Here is a 21593-nt window from a genome sequence, read left to right on the forward strand (position 1 = left end):
CAGAACTGAAATGCTGATAAACACATACAAAAAAAATCCCATGTAATAAGTCAAAGGGTATCTGACTACATTTTAAGAAAAGAATATTATCCTGAGTAACTACTTGTAAGAGATGCCTCACTTATGCTTGCTATCCCACACCATCTATTAAACAAGGAGTCCACTTGCTACAACCAGTGACGTTCTCTTCATGCCTTAGTCCCTATTCCAATCTAATGTCCCTTCCAATCATTTACATTTTGAAGTCCTTAGAGGAGACCTTCAAAGACATACCTGCACTGTGGCCAAACAGAAATCCAAATTTGATTTGGAGTTTTTACACCTTATCAACATAACAACCACCACCATCTCCATTCTCAACTGTATAACATCAATTAGCCATCAATTAGTCTGAGTATTACTAACCTTGCACACAAACGATGTACTAGAACTTATCAAAATTTTTTGATTAACAAAAATACTTGTCATACATACATTACTGGTTATTTTTCAAACTTACCACCAGATGCATTACTTATAGCAGATCCTGCTGATGCCACCTTCGAGACAGCTGCTGGATTATATGTCCAAGATGTCCCGCAAACCTCTACCTTTAAGTCACTGTCTGAATAGATCTGCTGGACCCGACCAACTTTACCTAAAGTCTGCATTAAAGAAAACACCAAATGCAAATAATACTAAAAATAAAATATTTAGAAATCAGAATGTTTTATAATAAGTCACAAATTTTATGAAGTCCATTGTTTAATAGTACAGTCACTAATACCTTTAGCTAAGTTTCATCAGGCTAAACAGATTACTACATCTGAGCAAGTAGTACACCACATATGATGAAATACACTTTCTCTAATTTAGAAGAAAATCACTTTGGCTCCCACAAGGTCCAGGTATTATTACCAATCATAACTAGAAATATTATACAATTTTACCATTCTACGGATCCAAACATACAACTACTTACTGGAAGCATTGCTTCAGCCCACTCTCCATGACCTCTCTGAAGAAGCTTGATTCGCTCTAAATCATAACATACTTGAACAAGGTCACCAACTTGAAACTGAGAGGTACCCCCTTCTGCACCTTGAGCAGCATCTCCACTTCGGACAACATTGGCTTTGGTGAGAACAGCTGGATTAAACGTCCATCTAGACAATGAATCATTTAAAGTAGATTTTAAACATGCAGAATGAAACATGTTTAAAAATCATCTGTTGGACAAGATTCTGCTTGTATGCCTACAAACTTTCTGCAATTAGGTTACTACGGCACATTTGTTGTTAGCCATTTTTTGTCCATAAACTTGTCTGTGGCTCATTAGTTGAATATTTCTGGGGTAATTTTCAGAGATGTAAAAACTATTTGTAAAAACTATGAAGAAATACTCTGCCTAAGGGGAAACAAGCTGACAGCAATATAATAGTCCTGACAGTAGCTATACAGTTTGTTTATTTTTTCCAGGGAGAAAAGGAGGTGACACTGGTTGAAAAGAAGATCCAAGCTGTCTCACAAAGGATTGGACTCTCAGGAAACAACATGGGAAGAACACAGAATCTTGTCCTCTCCCTGACTGGTCAAAGTCTGCAATATTCAATTATAAAAATACTCTTCAGTTAAATGGATATCATAGATACACCTCAATTTTTGAGCAAACTCTCTTAATTTGTACTATAAATTTAACTGGTTTAGCAGCATTTAGCTGGTTTTATGCTGAGTTATATTCTAATATATAAAATGGTGATCTCTCCTTCACGTGCCATTTGGTCTGGGCTTGACTTTCATTCAGATATCTGATTTAGTTGAGAAGCATCAGATAAATCTCTATAAAGCACAAAGTCAGGGAAGAAAGCACAAGACAGCAGCTCCTCTCACTGGCTCTGCAGCTGTGACTGTCCGAAGAAAGGCCACATGCATCCCTTCAGCTTGTGTCAGCTGGGACAACACCTTTGTTTTGCATTACTTTGCAGCATTAATAAACAGTATCTTGAGGGAAAGCCTGGATGAATAATGCACTGCTAATCCTTTCTGCACTAAGTGAACAGGTCAGTCTCCAGATACAACTGAAATGATATTCCATTCATCAGCTGCTTTTTAAAGATAAGCCAAATACTTGAGAGCAAGACAACACAAAACCATGTGGATGTATCAGCTCAGATTCAACTCTAGAGCTGGGTTTAAATCTTGTCAGCATAGATGCAGCTGAAACCTAAACTGCTTGCAGGGAGTGGCTGGGCGACAGCTTCCCCAATGCCTTCCATTCTTGGTCCATATTTACATAAACTAGCATTCATTTGAATAACAAAATGCTAGATATATATCATGTCAAAGTCATTCTATGTTAGACAAGATTTCCACCATAAAGTTTGTCACCTGTTCTCTTAAACCATTTTCCTGAAAACCCACAATGCATTGCTATTACCATTCCTCTTGAAACCATGGGATACTTTGTAATTAAAAAAGAAACTACTGCTTAAAACATTTTGAAAATAAGACAGTCCAGAACACCAGCCCTTAGTTTGGACTCAAATTTTCATCAAATGAGAAAGGCAACAAACTTCCCTTTCCCTCTACAGTATCTTTAACAGTAAGTCCTCAGTAAACATTGCAGAAGGAGTATAAAAATTCTCAAGGAAATCTTAATAGACACAGAAGGAGAACAGAAGGTTTCTGGTACTGAGCAATCACAAGTGCTGAAGGCAAAGGAAGTTTTTGAGAATCGATGATGAAGGCTGTGTAACAAACCTGTTGCCACTTGGATACTGTACTACAATGTCATGATCCTCATCGATGCCACAAACTGTTCCAGTTGTTGTTAAAGTTTCAAACATGCCATCGGTCCATCCTCCGTGACCATGCTGCAAAGACTGTACTATTTCCAAATCAAGGTCAATGTTTACAAGGTCACCTATTTGCAGACCACCAGGGTTTCTATTACCGTTTTGCTCACCTGAAATGGAATAAGAATAAAATGTTCACATGACCACACTAATTTGCCATGTAATTTAAAGAACAGAAGTTAATTTCTGAGGCTCAGTGACTCTGCAACTGTAGTGGCCAATAGGTAAAGGGAGCAAAGAGGTAAAGAACTCTAAACCTCTGGCTATGGAATAGTGTTTTTCTTGGTGAATTTTCAAAGCAAATAATGCTAAATACTTGTGACAGGCCCCTCTATGGGCTCTAACTGGGATGGTAACTGCCATCATATGGTGTTAGACATCTAGATACATAAGAGCTCTGATAATTTTGAGAGTCATACACAAAGTGCCATCTATCCACTCAGAGGCTGAAATATAAGCAGAAGGCTCACAGAAAGTGGTTTTGAAGTGGGTCAGCCCTTACATGTGGAGAAAACACTGGCAAAAGAATACCTCCAAAATGACCAGTGATGAAAATCTTTAACATTGTAAGTGGGAGATGACTACAAACAAAAAAAACCTCCTACAAATTTAAAATGAAAACATTCTCCGTGGACAGTGCCTGTTTTCAAAAGATGTGTCGTATTAGCTGGAGAAAAATGGCATACATTCACATACATCAAACTGTGTTAACTGATGAGAACACATCTGTGGACCTTCTCACTGCCAGAAGCAGAGAATGGTATCTGGTGCCATCCACGGAACACTGGAGAGTACGACAACCACAGAAGTCATTTCAATGGCAACATCAGTGGCAAAGGACAGGGTGAGCAGAGTTCCTCTAGTACTATTGCTGTCTCTAAGGGAAGGGAGAGAGTGTTTTGTTTTCCTCTTCCAAGCAAGAGGTAATAAAGGAGAAAGGGTCCTTGCACTGTAACAATAAGGAAGTACAAACAAACAGTCTGACACAAAAACATTCTTTGGGGACTGATTACAGAGCCTGATGTTGGCAGTACTGGTTGCAGCCCTAGAAGTCTCCAGAGGACACAATGGCGAAGAAGAGAATTTGATACTACTGAAGAAGCAACAGCTGAGAAAGGAAACATGGCCATTAATAAATGCTCATATTCAATGGACTTTGACCTCTGTGACTACCCAGTGACTTCCTTCTGTCCTGGTCTTAAAGGATCTGCAGATAGAACAGTACTTTCAGTCTCTACCTTCCACTTTGACAGCAAAACACACATAATGTGGAAAGCAGCCACTTCTGCAGAAGACAAAGTCAAGGATTAATTCTTCCGAAAAGCTACTGATATGGAAATCAATAGATAGAAAACCTGAACAGCAAGCATACCAGAGACAGCCCTGATGAGACAGGGAAGTCCAAGAAAGGAAGAGATATAAAACAACAAAGAACTATAGAAGCATTAGTTGGAGGAAAGGATCTCTAGAGGTTATCTGGTCTGATACACCACACAAAGCTGAACTAACCAGCTGAAGCCAGCTGTAGTTTTGCTTATCTGAGTCCTAAAAGCCCTCGAGGACTGAGGTTTTACAACCTCTCCAAGTAACTTCTTCCAGTGCTGCAATATGGAGCTATAGGTGTAACAGAAAATATCTTAATATCTGATCTGAACCTTTCAAGTCACTTGAGGGGGCCTTAAGGCCACTACCATTTGTTTTTATGCCTTTTGCAACTACTGGAATTTTGGTGCCATTATTTTCAGTCACCCTTCAAGTGGTTGTAGGTGGCTAGTTGATTACCTCTTAACCAGATTAAACAAGCCCAGCTCCTCCTCCTTGCAAATCATGTCCTCTCAGTCTCTTAACCACTTTAGCAGGCCACCATCAGACTCTCTACATTTTCTCAAAACTGGGAGGGTAATGAAGTGGAGATGGACAAACAATGACACAAACAGGGCACAGAATTCCAGACACAGCTTCATCACCATTGAGAAGAGTAGGATAATAACTTTTCCAATTGTGTTGCCTACCACCTTCCTAATACAGCCTGCAATGAATTTTGTCTTATTTGACAACAGCACACTGCTGTCTCATTCAATTTGGTATACAGTGCAACAACCCAGGTCTCCTCAGCAAGGCTCCTCACTCGGGCATTCACAATTCCCAGTACATAGGCTTATTTCAACCAGAGTGCAAAAAACAGCTCTTCCAATTGAACTCCATGAGGTCTCCACCAAATTCTTCACTTCCTCAAGGCTCTGCTGAATACAGCTTTTAACTACATCCCTGTCAACTTGCTGTCACCTGCAAATTGTCTAGGATTGTATTCTGTTTTATCATCGTGGTATTGAACAAAATCAGTCCCACTATTTTGCCCTAACTACATACTATCCCATATTAATTAGGACCCTTCTGGAGTATTATTTGCACTCTAGTTCAAATATCGCAAAGCTTCAAAATTAACTTCCCACTTTTTAATGCACGCAAACATTTAAATTCACAGCATGAACATATCTATGAACTACGTTCATAAGACAAATAAAAGCATAAGACTGAGAAGATGGAACATGACGTGGTAAGAATGATGAGCTGAGTTAATCATCATCCATTAAGAGCAACTTAATATAGTGGAAGGGGATGAACTTAAAGAATAGTCTCCTACTGTCATTCAAATACAGTATCACCCTAAAAGTAAACTACAAGCAGAAAACACAGACCTGTACTTTTAAAACAAGAACCAAAACGAATAAAGGACATGCATAAGAACCTCTGTAACAGTCAGTAAGACCCTATTATTACTTTTCTATTTTTATTCACGCCAGATTAAAAGTGAAACAATTAGTTTTAAGTACAGAAGCACGACGCAAAGATCAGAGTGCCCTGGTATTTTACTTTCAAACAACTGATCTACTTGACAGTAAATAGCTAAAGGGACTTCTTGGACAACATTTTTTCTTTTTTTCTAAACAAAATAGACCTTTAGTATTTTACCTTTTCACCAATGCTGTCAATAAAAGAATAGTACTTGCAGGCCATACTTCAAGTACTTGTGCAAGTAATCAGATTAAGACTAGTAAACAGAAAATTCTTACCAGCAGAATTCTTAACAGAAAAGTCGGTATTATCAGCTGAGCTTTTTATGCATTGAAGTATAACAGGAAACTCAAGAAGAAAAGCAAAATTTTATGTAGTGTCCAGTTTTATGGCCACGTGTTTTGGCAAGGAAATACACATTAATATTTAAGAAATTTGTGCCACATAATCTATAAACTATCCCAGCTTGCCCATATTTAAAAAACAAAACCACCTGGCAATTACTGTTTATACTTTGCACATGTCTACAGTCCAGCTAAGACATTAGAGGAGTAAGTCAGTGCAATAGCTGATACTGAAAACCTAAAATCAAGAATTCATATAGTAGTATTAGTATAAACTAACAGGTTAAGTTATATGTTCAGATAACTCCTGCTTAGGGCCATGTACGTGCTACTTCACTGAACACCTCTGAACATTTAAGAGTCTGATAAGAATAGACAGCTATGTTTGGCTCTTTAGAAATACAGTGCACAAGACATGACTCAATTTGTTAGTCAACACTCAACAGTTCCCTTGTCATCCACTTGGCACACTGACACCAAACACATTTAGGAAAGCATTAAAATTTATCATTAATACATAGAAATGCTACCACTTACGTTTCCCTAGTAAGGATGGTCCTTTTAGATGATATTTAAAAGGGACAGAGAAATCCAGACTAAATATAATTAACACACATCAAAATAAATTTACTTTATCTTCAACTCACCTAACACAGGACAATGATCCCTGTAGAAAGAGCCTCCTTTTGCATCTTGGACACATTTCAGGTCAGACTATGGAAAGAGATTGAGACAACTTTAGTCCTCACTGACTGAGTCTCCAGGTTAACACGAGTCAGTGACACTAGAATTGAAATATATTCCATTAAGAAACGCTGAAAATTTTGTATACAAAAAACATGCTCCATGAATTTGTTACTGATGCATATAACCTGAAACTTTCCAATCTTGACATTCTCAAGATTTTAATAATGTTTACTAATATAAAAGACTATAAATGATGAGACATTTTTAACTCAAAAAAAGGTATTAAAATAACACAAAGCTCCTTTGCATTGTTCTAAAAAGTTTTATTTCCTTTTAAAAAAGTCTGTGAACATAAGGAAACAAACAAAAAAAATCTGCAGACAATGCTTAAGGCCACAGCCTTTCCTGTACTGGTCATTTAATGCCTGTCAGTGCTGTCCTCCCACCCCAATCCTTTTTGACATATATATGCTTAACTTGAAGAAGAAAACCTGGCATCAAAATTCTACAAAATTAAAAATTTCCAATTAAGAATATACAAGAATAGAAGGATATTACTAAAAACAAAAAAAAAAAAAACACAAACAAACAAAAAACAACCAACAACAAATATTATGCGGAGCTAAACATGGTATTTTTAAAGAGGAAAGTTCTAAAGCTTATCCTCCAGAAAGACTCTGTTTCATATTATCTGAGAAATGTAAGTTTCAAGTGTGATAAACAGTTGTTTTATTCATAAAACCAGCAAAGTTTCTATAATTCTCCTTTCTTCTAGTTTTTTTTCCCCTGTGTAATAACCCTTGAAGTCAAATGGCTACCATCTGCCATTGCTCCTTATGAAACAATTCTCACTGAACAAAGGATGTTTTGTGTACACGATGAGTTAGGAAGGAGATAGGAAAGCATTTGCAAAATATTTTTTAAAATTTCAAAAATATTCAAAAATATTTTTTAAGAAGTCAGAGTAGTCTATGGGATGGGGGAGAAAACAGAGGACAGGTGGTGGCTATGATATAATCAAAGAGAACTAAGCAAATACTGTAAGAATTATTTTTCCCACACCCAAGATCTATTGACAGTCTGTGCTCCTGCAAATGGATTATAAAATGAAAACTTTCAAGTCTTCCAAATCATCAAGGCACTGATGAACACAATGATACCCTCAGTGACCTGTAACTGCTAAGCAGCCAGAAACAATACAAAATTCAGAGTATATTCTGATCTATGAAGAATGTACCACCACTTTTTTGACAAGTGAAGAAATCAGTCAGATGAAAATAATGAGATTTAGCCACTCTTCAGATCCTACGAGAAACCAGAGAAAGAGTTTGCTCAGGCCAGCAGCAGCAGGCTTGTGACAAAATGCTGCTACCCAGTGGGCAGGTGCTGGTTTTAATGCAGCTGGAGACAAAAGGGCTGCACTGACCATCCCAGATGGCAAGCTCATTCATTCCCCCAGACCAAGAGAGATTTAATGTGCCCGGGAGCACTTGGTCTCACCCACTGAGCTCAAGCTCTTCATGCCATGCAACAACCAGCTGTCTGCACAGGAGTCAAGAAGTGGTATACATGCAAGAGCTGTTTTCACATTCTTTAGAGCATTAAGAATAGAGCAGGGGAGCATCCTAAACAATTCTCATCCCAGCCAGGCCAAATGTGGGTGAAAGATCACTTGCGTCACAGCAAGTATTGTTGTACAGAGCAGACTGATGGCTAAACGCTAGCAGAAGAAATGAAATTTTCAGTAAAAGGCTAATTACTATCTTGCAGCAGAAATTTTTAGGAAGCAGGATAAGACACCTTAAATCTTCTAGAAAAACAAACAAACCAACCCAGAAATCTACAAATCTACATTCCCTTTTTACCCTGCCTGTACCATGCCCTGTGCATAGTCTGTCTTCAGTATAATGATATACTTAGCTGTAAAACTAAGTTGTAACTTGATGTTCAATCTCAAGCTTCACATCTGTCTTTATCTCACTTACACGATGAAGTCAATGTTAGATCAATAAGGAATAAGAGAGTCTGATCTAAGTATCACAGAAAAGCATGGCAACATGTTTATTTTTTTTTACATAAGCCTTCACCAAAAACTTGAGGACCCAAAATACACAGAAAGATGAGGCACTGGCAGAGATTAAGGCAGTACAAAACTAAGTCATGTATATTGTATATGCAGCAGAGTTCCTTCAGCAACTTTGCAAACAGCACTACTAATAAAAGTAACATCAACATGATTAAGGCCTGCAAATGTCTTAACACAACCAAACCCAAAAACGATCATGGAGTTTTAAGACAGGAAACTGTACTTAGTTTTATTTCAGTACTACAAAAGCTGAGTAAGCAACTAGAATTCTACTCCTAGCACTCAGCTACTATATTTATCAAAAAAGGAAAACAAGCTTTTTTCTGCCCAAGTAGTTTAAGTCAAAAATGTGGGGTGGTGTCAAGCTCCTGGTCATCCTCCCCTGGGCACTGTGTGGCAAGAGGCCCCCCTAGTGAGGATGGAGCACAACCACAGCCGAATCCCAGCCACGCCAGGCTGCCAGCACACCGCCGCTGCCAGCTCCTGGGCTCGCTCGGCCAGCTCTGCTGTATCATGCTTCAGAGAACCCCACTGGGATTTTTACAAGTTGTATGAGTCTCCCTGAGTCTTGTAAATGGATCAAAATAGCAGATCGTTTGGAGATGAGATGTACAAGTGCGGAAGGGATTATTCCAAAACACAAGGGATGCTGAAAAGCAAGTTTTAGACTCATGGTGACACCATGCACAGAAAAAGAAGTAACAACTGTGAAGCTGGGTGTAAATACGGTGGAGGCAAACGTGCAAAGATGAAAACAAAACATAAGCTTTTATACACTAACTTGATTGTGAAATCATTCAGTGAACCCTGAATAGGATTCAAGAAACAGGAAAATAAGCTATAGGTTTTGTGGAATTCGTGTATAGTCAGAGAAGAGATGGAGGCCCCAGTTAAGCAGGAAATTATTACAATGAAAACTCAAAGAACAATATGAGCAGAAAACGTTGCACAGCAGGACCTTCATACCAGTAGAACAGCTGAATGCACATGAGCAGCGAGTAATGATGGGGTTTTCTGCTTACAGAGTGGAGAACTTTGGTCTTTTTAGCATCTACCTTGTGACTTGCTGAAAAAGTCTTTGCATTCCAGCTCTATGTGACTGGATTACATAAAGATCATGCGTGATCTGTTCAGCCAAATGTGAAATACAGAAAACATAACAATTGACTTGAACTTATCATCCAATTATACCATTGAAAAAACAGCAGCAATTTCATAATCATAAAACTTCAGAGAATGAAAAAAGGTATATTACAGCCATGTCTGTAGTGTTGGCAGATGGTGTAAAAGCACCATCATCACTGACCTTGAAGAAGAAAACAATGCTAAAGGAGCAGCTGCCTACTGAAATAACTATTCATAGAATCACAGAATGGTTTGGGTTGGAAGGGACCTTAAAGATCATCTAGCTCCACCCCCCCTGCCATGGGCAGGAACACTTTCCATTAGACCAGGATGCCCAAAGCCCCGTCCAACCTGGCCTTGAACACTTCCAGGAATGAGGCATCCACATCTTCTCTGGGCAACCTGTGCCAGTGCCTCACCACCCTCACAGTAAAAAATTTCATCCTTAAATCTAATCGAAATCTAGTCTCTTTCAGTTTAAAGTCATTACCCCTCATCGTATCACTACATGCCCTTGAAAAAGTTTTGAAATCATCCTAACCAACATGGAATGCCATCCATCAAAAGCAGGGAGGGGAGTCTACAAGTCTTGATAAAGAAAACTGAGTGTGCTACTAAGAAAAAGAAGAATGTTTGATCCAGATGCACTGAAATAGCATCTAACACCAGCAGCAAATACCAGAAGAGAAATCAATACTGATCTTATATTACAGATATACCAGCAGGAATGGTGCCACAGCTGCAGATGACTGAGGTAGCAATGAATACACCCATTAAAGGTCATTTTAAGTCTTTAAACTCACAACAGCTTTTGGCAAGGAAATAAGGCCTTACAGGGCAAATGGAGAAAGCCCAGTGCATGCTGCTTTGTGACTTGATTAAGACAAGGGACTGGATAAATCCATAAGTTTTAGATAAAGGTTTGTAAGAAATGCCGTATTTCAAATTTAACGAATTCAAGTAATTTTCTGTTTCAAGAATCTGAGAAAGCATTAAAAGGAGAAAATAGAAGACGGTAGAGAAAGTGACTGAAATGAGAGGTGTGAGGTATAAAAACAATAGCAACAGCTTCTTACAGAAGAAATAAGACCTCACGCATATCCTGAGTGGACAGTTTTATAACCTTACTGGCTATTGATTGCAGGCATTTATAAAAACTTCCCATGTGTAACTTTTTAAAATGAACCTCCTTAATAAAAAAAGTCTTCCTTGTAGGTTAATACTGTAAATAACAAAACTGGAAAAGGATCAGTAAGTACACTTCTGCTTAATGGAAATATGTTTCTAAGCAACCCAGTTATAGAGAGATGGAAAACTTGGCTTGGTTGAGACTACAGAAGAAATGTAGAGAAATGAGACTATGTAAACAAGAAGCAAAACAAAGTCTACTGACAAATTCAAATAAATGCACAAGGTATACATCTCCTTCCTCTCTGGCTTCCAAAACAACTAACCACCTAACTTCAGCTACACTGTGAATAATGTAATAAAACACACCTGTTGCATGTGTAATAGTGGCCAAAATTAATATTTCTGTGTTTTAAATCAGTTTTGATCAGGACCTAGAAACAACAGAAGGACACTAACTAAACTAGCAAAATAACATTTTCATGCTCATTCCTAAATATGCTCCTTTTGAATGTATTGGGGACAAGATAAAAGAGCGCTGAAGAGTTTACTTATATTAGAGATCTGACAGCTGTAACTGCAGCAGAAAGCATATTTCTAAACATAACACTCACCTACAATACTTAGTATGCCAAGACATTTACCTTGGGTTTTTTATTTATTTTTTTAAAGTATTAATAAGTCATTCTTAAAATCCTCCAGAATAATTTAAATGATTATCTTTAAAGGGTAAGCCAAATAAATGTTGAAGAAGAGACATTATGTATCAATCAGGATAAAAACTTTAAAGTAGCATCAAAAACACAAGGGCAAGGAATCTTCTCAATTTCCCTTCTGCACTCAACTATTCAGAGTTCATGAAAAAAGTACACAAACACAGATGGCTTACAGATTACTGCAACATTGACGGATGGTAACTACAGATCCTTCTTTCAGAGGCTACACAGATGAAAGCAAGATCCTCCATAATGAAAAACAAGAATAGGAGGTTAATCACAGCAAAAAAGGCAAGTGGTACAGAACAAAGACATTTGGTAGCACAAAACCAACTTCTAAATCACAGAACTGATTTAGGGTACTCCTGCTAATGGAACTATTTTCCTAAGTTCTTATAGCAAAATCATCATATTAATAATTAGTAAAACATACTGCATATTGAAAACCAATGGAAGTTACCAGCTTTACATCCTCATCTGTGTGATAAGAAGAAATAAAAACTAGAAAGAAGTCCAAAAAGCCAAATCACAATCTTCTCATTAGCTCACTAATTCCACACAGTGTATCTTTTTACTGCAAAAGGCTATGTTTACATGTTTCTAAAGTAGGTAATGTGGTTAACAGCTCAGTCTGGACGTATTAGCCAGCAGTACTTTATTCCTACTGCAGATGTAGCAAACATGTTATTCACCCTAACAGCACCATAAAAATAGATTTCAGTTTGGGAATTTGTGGCCTGTGGCAGCAAAACCTGCCAGATTTAAATACCAGGCTTCACAAAGAAAGGCAAGATGCACTTCTCTCAACCATTTCATATGTAAACACAGCAACAGCAAACTCAAATAAAAACTCTAAGGATCCGAGCACAAATAAACACAAGTTTTCAGCCAGCACCTGCTGCCCCACCAGCCAATCCTCATCTCTCCCAATGAAAAGCTGGCAGGCCAGATAGATTAATTTTGAGGACCAGATGTAGCCTGTCAGCTATCAAACAAGCAACCCTGACTTACAATAGTAAGCTGTGTTTCTTTAATCAGCTCCATTTGCATCTGAGTCAAGTGTTACTCATTTGCAAGCAGGGGTCTCTTCCCAGCTGTATTTACATGGGCACACACTCGGAGTATTGTTGATGTCACATTCTCCGGACACTCTTTACCAATTTCTAAGTCCCGAGACAAGTCTGTCTCAACTTTATATGAACTTTCTGACAGTCTATTAGTCAGCTTTACACAACAGCACATAAACAGTAGCAAATAATCGCAATGAATTATACACTTAGTGAGCAATTAATCAGTTATAAAATTTAGTATCACATTCAAATGACTGTTTGTCACAGATATCCAATAAATCATTCTATCTGAAGTGAAAATTGTATTTGACAAAGTATCTGACAAAGATAAAATTATTGTTGAAATGGATTACAGTCAGGTAAGCACTACATATAAAGCCTCAAATTACTTTTTTATACATAGGTATGTACATATATTATTTATATATTATCCTACATAGATACTATGTAGATATATGTAGTTTCATATATATTTTAAGTTTTTATTATTAATTAAATGACTGACTGAATATTTCTATTTGTACAAATCTTGTGGGAAGGGTCACTCTTACCCATTCAAATTTATAGTTCCAGTAGTTAATCAAGTATCCTAGAAATATTTAACACTTCCTTATGTGGCAACAGTTTGGCAACAAAATATAGTCGATTTATGAATAATAAGTATATTTTTATTATTAAGGAAATAACTATTTCAGAACAGAATACAACTTATCTTAAATGCATTTTTTCTGAGGCCAGAAGGAATCTATAATGATTTCACAGCACTCCTACTATGCAGTTCACAAATTTTAAAACAGTAACTGAAATCGGAACAACAAAAAAATCAGTTGATCTGTAACTCATTCTATCTAGATTTTGTAACTGTGTTCCTTTTCCATGCATTGCAACCAAATATAAGGGGGAAGATACCAACCATTGGTTTAATAATATTATACTACAAAATACTGCATATAACTTCCTTTCCCTTTTGCCAGTATATAAGGAATTTTCTTTAGAACTGGGGTGGGGACAGACAGACCATGAAGCTCACAGTTCAATACTGACTTACATTCTATCCTTAGCACCTTCATGCATCAGAAAAGCTGACCTGCACTAAAGATATTTACTCTTTTTAAACCTGACACAAAAATATGTATTTACTGAAAAAGTGGTATTTAGTATTTTTTTTTTTACTTTAAAAATAAACTATTTCAAGTGAGGCTATAAGGCAAAATACTTTACTTCCAAAGAAGTACACTAGTCATTGTTTAACATTTTATTACCAATACATATCTGACAAGATGACAGTTCAATGTTAAGTTAACATGGTTTTCCTCTGCAGTATCAAACAAAAATCATGCAAAGAAAATGCTAATTAAGATGTTATATGCAGCTGATAATCAAAGTAACCTTTCCTTGACCCACATTAGGATAAGAAAACACAGCAACAGAAGGCATTTAGGCTAGAGTCTGACCCATTTTCTCTCTAAAGCTGTAGAAGTAGCTGTAGAAGCTAGGAAGCGAAAAAAAAAAAAATTAATGCTAAAGCAAATTAAGGTTGTAGCTTAATTCAAAACCTTTCCATTGACAAAAAATTTGCTCTCAGGAGGACTGAATGTTGCCAGTAATTTAAAAACTGCAAATCTTGCAGTAATCTCACCAAAATGTGAAGCAAAATGAAGAGTTCAGGAGTTAAAGAAATGGGGTCTTTACGAAGTTTATAACTAAGCTTCTTTTTCTTTTCTGAATTGTAATTTAAACACGATAGTTTCACAGTAAGATAATCATGTATGCAATGTAAACATTTACTATACTCTTGGCAGAAACCAGCCCTTAACATCAAGTTATCCACGTTTTATAAATTCCCAAATCAGACTTCCTTACTAATACATATGCATGTTCCATACAGCTGTATTCACAATGACCTGACTAATAGCATGCAAACGGACAAAGGATATTACAAAAGCAGGATAATAAAGCATAAATTATTCTTACTACCCTTCCCCCACCATGCATTTTATACTTTGTGTTCTTTTATACTTACCATGCCCTCAAAGCCAACTCTGTAAAGGTTTTTAGCACCATTGTCCCAAAGAACATATGCTGCGCTATGTGGACTTGACGCACTCCAATCTTGGATTTCAGTTACCTATTCAGTTTTAAAAATAAGAAAATTGTTTCTAGAACAAAGACTTAAGCATAATTTTAACTTAAAACCTTATTCATCTCTTCAGAATAATTTAGGATACAGCAGTTTTACTGAATTTAGTAAAATTCATTCTGAAGCTGGTTTTTGTTTGATTCAAGTGTTCCTTGGGTGTCTTAATAAGATGGCAGTCTGAATATATACTTTGTAGACCTATTTTTCTTTTGGTATTTGGCAGGTAATCTAACAACATAAGTAGAGAACAAAATCTGAACTGTAAAAATTTGTTTCATGATGCTTTGACATGTTCTTACTAGATGCAGCATTTAACAAAGAAAAACAGGATGAAAACGATTTTAATTGCTTCAATTTGCCTGATTTAACCTTTATTAGCCTGGTGACAGTACAGTATGTTATCAGACAAAGTTTTGTTTCCAGAGCCAATCTGTTTAACAACAGTACTAAAGGAGAATGAAAAGGATTTTTCACTCACATTTCTGAAATCATGAGGTCATGAACCAAATTCTGAAAACACTTCCATTAGTCAAAAAATAAATTCCAGAATTTGTCTTAATTCTTATTTGTAGTTATTTAAAAGCTATTTCTGCTACTATCTGCTTTTCCTCGTTAAAAAAATTTATTTGCATTTATACATACTTTGAGCTTGCAAATAATCCCACTAATACAAGCTTAGTACATAAAGCAGACAATGCAGAATAAGACTCTTTGCAAAGTTTCAGAGATTTCAAAATATATTGTCAAATTCACAGCAAAGGGTAAACAATCAAAATGAAAAACGCTTTATCTGAATATTCCTTGCTTTAAGTGATTTAAATTTATTGTTCCCTCTCAATAAAATCCAAAATTAAATCCCCAAAAGGCCTAAAGCTTCCATAAATATCTAGGATATAAAACAGGATAAATAACTTATTCAGGAACGTTTCACTTTCTTTCAAATGCTGCTTCAGTGTACTAAGAAGAACTGGTGTTTTTTGTTGCATTTAATCAAGATAGTAAGGGCATCCAATTCTCTTTCTAGAACATGTCGTATTTGGTGATAAAAGTCATTGTAATATTTTACACTCCCTGCTGTGTGTTCATAATTAAAACAAGCCTTCATTAGTTCTCAATGTAAATTTAAGTTATAACTAAAAAAATCTGCAAAGTCTATGATTAGCAACATATCATTCCATGCAATTTTCAGTAAATCAAAATATTTTTATTATACAACTATATAAAAAACACTCATATAATACCCTAAACTGGTAATATAATATCCACATCAAACATTTGCAACATTTTTAATTTTAAACCTGAAAAGTCCTTGTAATTATTACATGAAAAACAAAAATCCAGGGTGCAAGCACTGAAAATGAAGGGCAAGAGTTACACCAATGTGCTGACCCACAAGCAGTAAGACTACAGGATGCAGTGGTGACCAGAAAGGGCTATACTTGAGAGCTCTGTTTTTATACCAGCTCTCTAGTAATGCTGAAATATGCCCAAGATCTTAATGTTGTTACAAGCCAGTCTTAAACAGACTGACCAAGACAAAAATTTAGTAGTCTTATTTTGTGATGGTATTATAAAAATGTGAATTTACATTGAAAAGGACTGGTCACCGCATACATCCCCTCTTCTTTTTAAATGCTTGAGCATTAGAGAATAAGATTTGAAAACATCCAGCAAATTAAAATAGTAACTTTTATGATGACATTTTTACTCTACAATTAGAAAGGCCACTGAGGCCACTACATGAGCTTGCAGAAATGCATCTTCTTATTTAAACCAGTTTTAGTTTACCTTTCCTCTACGCCCATTTCCACCATCTTGATCTTCCCATTGCCAGTCAACTCCTCGCACCACCCTGGCACCTGCAAAGATTCCTCTTGCTGTAATTTTCTTTGATTTACGGCGAGACTCCAACAATACCCTGAAGTTATTAAAAAAAGAACCCACAAATGTCAAGATAATGAAGTCCAAAATGAATCTTTGGGGATGGGAAAGAAGGAGAGCATCTTGAAACAAAAATAACCCCACAAACACAGATTTCAGTGCATGAAACACATCCATTCAATTCTCAACTTGAACAGCAGCCCACAAGGTAAAAACCATGATCTTCCCAAATCTGAGTTTTTGTTATATGTTTATAATTAGTTTTTAATTCTATATGATAATTTCTTCTCCAAACTTCCTACTACCAGCAGTATTCTTGCAATCACTTACATACAGATCTGCATTTATATTAAAATCATTGAAGAAACATACAGCGTCATATAAACAACACATTTCTGTTTCTCTTAGATGTACCTTAGGCAAATATTACTGTGCCACAATTGCCCTGCCATTTTATTCAGAATTATGTGATTAAGTAAGAGCTACATTTCTTTCCCCTCCATGTCTCAGTTTATTTTTTTACACACTTCCTATATTGTATCTTGGCAAATTTCATTTATCAGTATCTACTTTTTTAGTCGTAATATGTTATTTTTCTAAAGAAAACCTCTTCTTTCCCTCTGACTTCAACAGAACTGAAGTTGATAAGCCCAAACACAACAGTTCATGAGTATTTAACTTACAACTAGAAATAAAGAGACAAACATTTTCCTGACTTTTCAGTCATCTCAACAGCCACCAGGCTGCATGCAACCAGATTTCTTACTTCATGCCAGGAAAATGCTGCCAGACATAAGTATTTTTCAGCTGAAATTCAGAATGTTTCCTGACCACTTCAGGAATTTATCACCCTCCTGCTAAACTTTTGAGATCCAGCAGATGGCAGACAAGGAAAAAGTTAAACCCTTAGAATCGGTGCAAAGACCACTTGAAAATATTAGACATTTTTATCTAAGTAATATAAAAGAGTGATAGAAAACAAAGATACGTTGTTTATAGCAGCGTTTTAGAATGTCCTCAACACCTACAAAACTGAGACAAAAGCCAGCATACATTACTTTGGTATGCTGCCCGTATGATATCCCAGACTCAAGAATAAAATAGGTAGAGCTTATGCTTTCCTTCATCCGAACATCACTAGATGCCTCTTGCCATTTTTCCTGAGATACCCCTCAAATTTAATAGCACCACTTTGCCCTTTTCTCTTCCCTCAGATAGTTAACTTTAATCAATTTTTCTCAGCTAAGCTTGATCCAATAGAAACAGCTCCTTGTCAGGTGAAGCTGCCTTCTAGGAAGAGTTGCAAAAGAGAGATCACTGTGGGTAAACACAGATAGGGAGAAAGTGACAAAATGCAAAAGATTTCCTGCAATTCTATGCATTGTGTACGATCTACCGCCAGAACTAAAACTTATGCTTTATATACCGTAACAGACCACTTAAAACTATGAAGTAAACTTCAGCTAAAAAGAAAAAAAAACAGTCTGGCAAGCATTCTCAAAATCAATGAGATTTTTTAAAAAGGAATACATAGAAAAACAGATTTGTATTGTTACCTATTCTCTATTAATAGCACTAAGCCACCACTTTCTACTCTTGGATCTAACTTCTAGGTCTTGTTGTGCATCAAACATAATAACTGAGACACTAAGCTTACGATATAGGTTTGGTACCGACATCTGCTGGCATGAATCTCAAAAAAACAGAAATTATCTTTTGATTAACACGCTGACCTGGGCATTTAAGCTATAGTTAAACTTCAAGGCAAACATTTGAGAAAATAAACACTGTCCCTACAAGAAACCATACAAGGACTCAGTCTGTCTTCCCTTAACTGTAAAAGCACTGATAAAAGCACATCACCAAATTACAACATATTTGTAAACCTTACTTCTCCAAGAAGAGAAAATAAATGTTGTCTTACACACCTCGCATTTAACTGAGTATCACATCTAACAAAAAAAAGCTTCCAAAGATTTAATGAAAGAACATTCTGTGGAGCTATCACAGAGGTGATACCACAGCATGCAGCCTTTACACAATGCTTTACCATAACTCTCCCAGTATTTAGTCACAGGCAAATACTACTGTTCTCACTTAACTGGTACATAAACCATGACAGAGAGGGGCTTTGGATTTAGGCAAGTTATTTAAAGTAAAGAACACAAGAAGAGCTATGCAAGAACACTATATGCCAATTTTGCTCTGAGCTTTTAGCTCAGAGACAATAATACATGCTTAAGAAAGAACATGGAAAACAAGGCAAGGGTAGAACAACCCTTCACAGCATCTTTTCTCTGTTTTCTGTAGTGATCAGTTTAAGCAGTTCAAGTCAAAGTTTTGTCTCCAGATCATTCTGGTTTCCATAGCCCAGGAGGAGAGTATTTTCCTCCTCAATCTGTCTATACCATTTTTGAACCTAATTAAACTTTCAGAGTCAGGGATTCATTGACAAATCATATTGTGATTATACATTGTGTAAAGATAATTTCCTTTGTTTTAAAGATGCTATATGATAAAACAAGAACCAGGAAGACTGCAATGAGGTTAAAAGAAATTGAATAATCATATCCTAACTTTTTTCTCTATTCCATTCTTTCAGAAATTTCCATGTTTTCTAATCTCCAAAGTTCTGTCCCAGTTACCCTAGCTCACAAAGAGGCAGAACCAGTCACAGAATCTACAGCTCAAGCCACCTAATCCAAGCTCCAGTAAGCAAACCTGCAGTTTAAAAGCTAACCACAATTAACTGTTCCTATTTAATTTCATGGGGGAAAAACTACATTTTACCTCTCGCTTCCTGGTGTGGTAATTCTATAAAAACGATGCCTCAAGTGATGTTTGTCCCCATGATAGCAAACTGTGCACAAATCATAATTTGTGCATTCAGCACATTTCCATCGGATGCCAATGATGGGTTGTTGTCGACAAGTATCACACATAGTCCCATCATGCTTGATACCTGTGGGAAAAAGAAAAAAAAACAACCAAAACCAATTTAACTTTATTACATCACTACACGGATTTCTATTGCACACCATTATAATTTGAAACCATTTACTAAAAAGTTAACAATAAAGAAAGGCTGATAGTGATACCCTATCAGCCTATACAACTGAAAGGAAAAGATACTGGACTTTGCCTCATTATCTTCAGTTCTCAGTCTGTTCCTAAAAAGTTCTATCTTTTCTCAGCTTTTCAAGCTGATAGAGCTGTTTGTTTTTTTCCATTTATACAAATCAGAAAATTTTAAGATCTTTAACTACAAGATAATGAGTCAGAAATGTGTATACTAAAACATACAGACAATCTGGAATTTTATCTCTGGATTAAGACTATTAACACATGTTATTCCACAAAGACTACTCTGTTCATGACAGTTTGAAAATCATTGGTTTGACTTACACATTTTGTACAGTGGAAAAGGCAAGTGCTTATCTCTATTCTTTTTTATATAGGAAAAAGTTAAGCTCTCTTAGGTAGACGCAATCAGCATCATGAAAACCTGTTACCTTTTTTGAAGAGTTTTAGTGCTTTATATGTTGGTGTTTTTTGAAAAGAATGTGACAAAGACATACCATATGTAACCCACCAGCATGTTCTCTGCCCAGCCTTCCACAAAAACCGAGTTCTCAAGACTACTTACTCCTACAGCTTTGCCAAGCTAAGGCAGAGTGAAAGTGATCAGTCACAGACAGTTTCCATCCATGCATTCTGAATACCATGAACAGCCACAAGTTTATTTGGAAAAAAAAAATCTGCTGCTGTTTGGAAAAAATTGAGCAATAGAATAGAGAAGCATTGGTATTCAGTCTGTAGCACAAGATAAAAATGAGCACTACAAGGCTGGAGTAACAGAGTTTTCCCAGTCATTCACCCTTAAGAAAAAATAGGCAAAACACAAGATCACTCAAATTAGTGAGGAAAATGAACAGGTTTTGTCCCCTCCAGAAGGAATGCTTTCAGAAATGACTGCCAAACTCACTATAAACCTATTAGTCACTTGTGTCCAACAGCTGATCCACCCATAGTGAAGAAAAATCAGCAGTTGGAAAGGCAAAACTGAAGGAAATGCCTTCTTGTCTGATCATTTCACAGAATCACGTAAAAGCTGAGGTTGGAAGTAACCACTGGAGATTGTCTTCTCCAACCACCACTGCTCAAAGCAAGGTAAACTAGAGCTGGCTACCCAGGACCATATCCAGCCAGGTTTTGAGCACCTCCAAGAAGGCAGACACCACAACACAGCCTGTTCCAGTGTTCAATCATCCCTACAGCAAAACTGTTTCTTCTTATGCTTAAGTGGAACATTCTGTACTACAATTTGTGCCCACTGACTATTGACCTGTCACTTCACACCACTGAAAAGAGCCTGCCTCCACCCTCTTTACAACCTCTATCAGGTATTTATACTCTTAAGATCCTCCTGAGCCTTCTCTTCTCCAGGCTAAACACCACCACATCCCTTAGCCTCTCCTCATATCAGATGCCCTAAGATCCCTTAAAACACATTTGCAGCCCTTCACTTGACACACTCAGTACGTCCACCTCTCTTGCACTGGGGACCCCAGAACTGGATTCCATTAATCCAGGTACGTCCTCACCAGCACTGAGGGGAAGGATCACCTCACTCAACCTGCTGGCAACACTCCTCCTAACACAGCCGAGGATATCACTGGCCTTCATTGCCATAAGGGCACATTGCTGGCTCATATTCACTTGGTTGTCCACTGGGACACTCAGGTCCTTTCCTGTATAGCTGCTCTCCAGCCAGTTATCCCCAGCT

The 21593-nt window shown here is 36.8% G+C and overlaps 1 protein-coding gene across 4 annotated transcripts in view; it reads right to left on the minus strand.

Moving 5' to 3' along the window:
• The window catches only part of MIB1 (MIB E3 ubiquitin protein ligase 1), an 81942-nt gene that overhangs the window by 51549 nt on the left and 8800 nt on the right, over positions 1-21593 (minus strand). For all 4 annotated transcript variants that reach the window (XM_042797924.1, XM_042797923.1, XM_042797922.1 and 1 more), the window contains exons 2-8: positions 19598-19769; positions 16715-16844; positions 14810-14914; positions 6622-6688; positions 2740-2944; positions 962-1145; positions 500-644 (exon numbers count right to left, since the gene is read on the minus strand). In XM_042797924.1, the coding sequence (XP_042653858.1) occupies positions 500-644; positions 962-1145; positions 2740-2944; positions 6622-6688; positions 14810-14914; positions 16715-16844; positions 19598-19769 (1008 nt within the window). The remainder of the gene's footprint in view (positions 1-499; positions 645-961; positions 1146-2739; positions 2945-6621; positions 6689-14809; positions 14915-16714; positions 16845-19597; positions 19770-21593) is intronic.

Source organism: Tyto alba, unplaced genomic scaffold (genome assembly GCF_018691265.1).
Source record: "Tyto alba isolate M040663 unplaced genomic scaffold, T.alba_DEE_v4.0 Super-Scaffold_27, whole genome shotgun sequence".
NCBI lineage: Eukaryota > Metazoa > Chordata > Aves > Strigiformes > Tytonidae > Tyto > Tyto alba.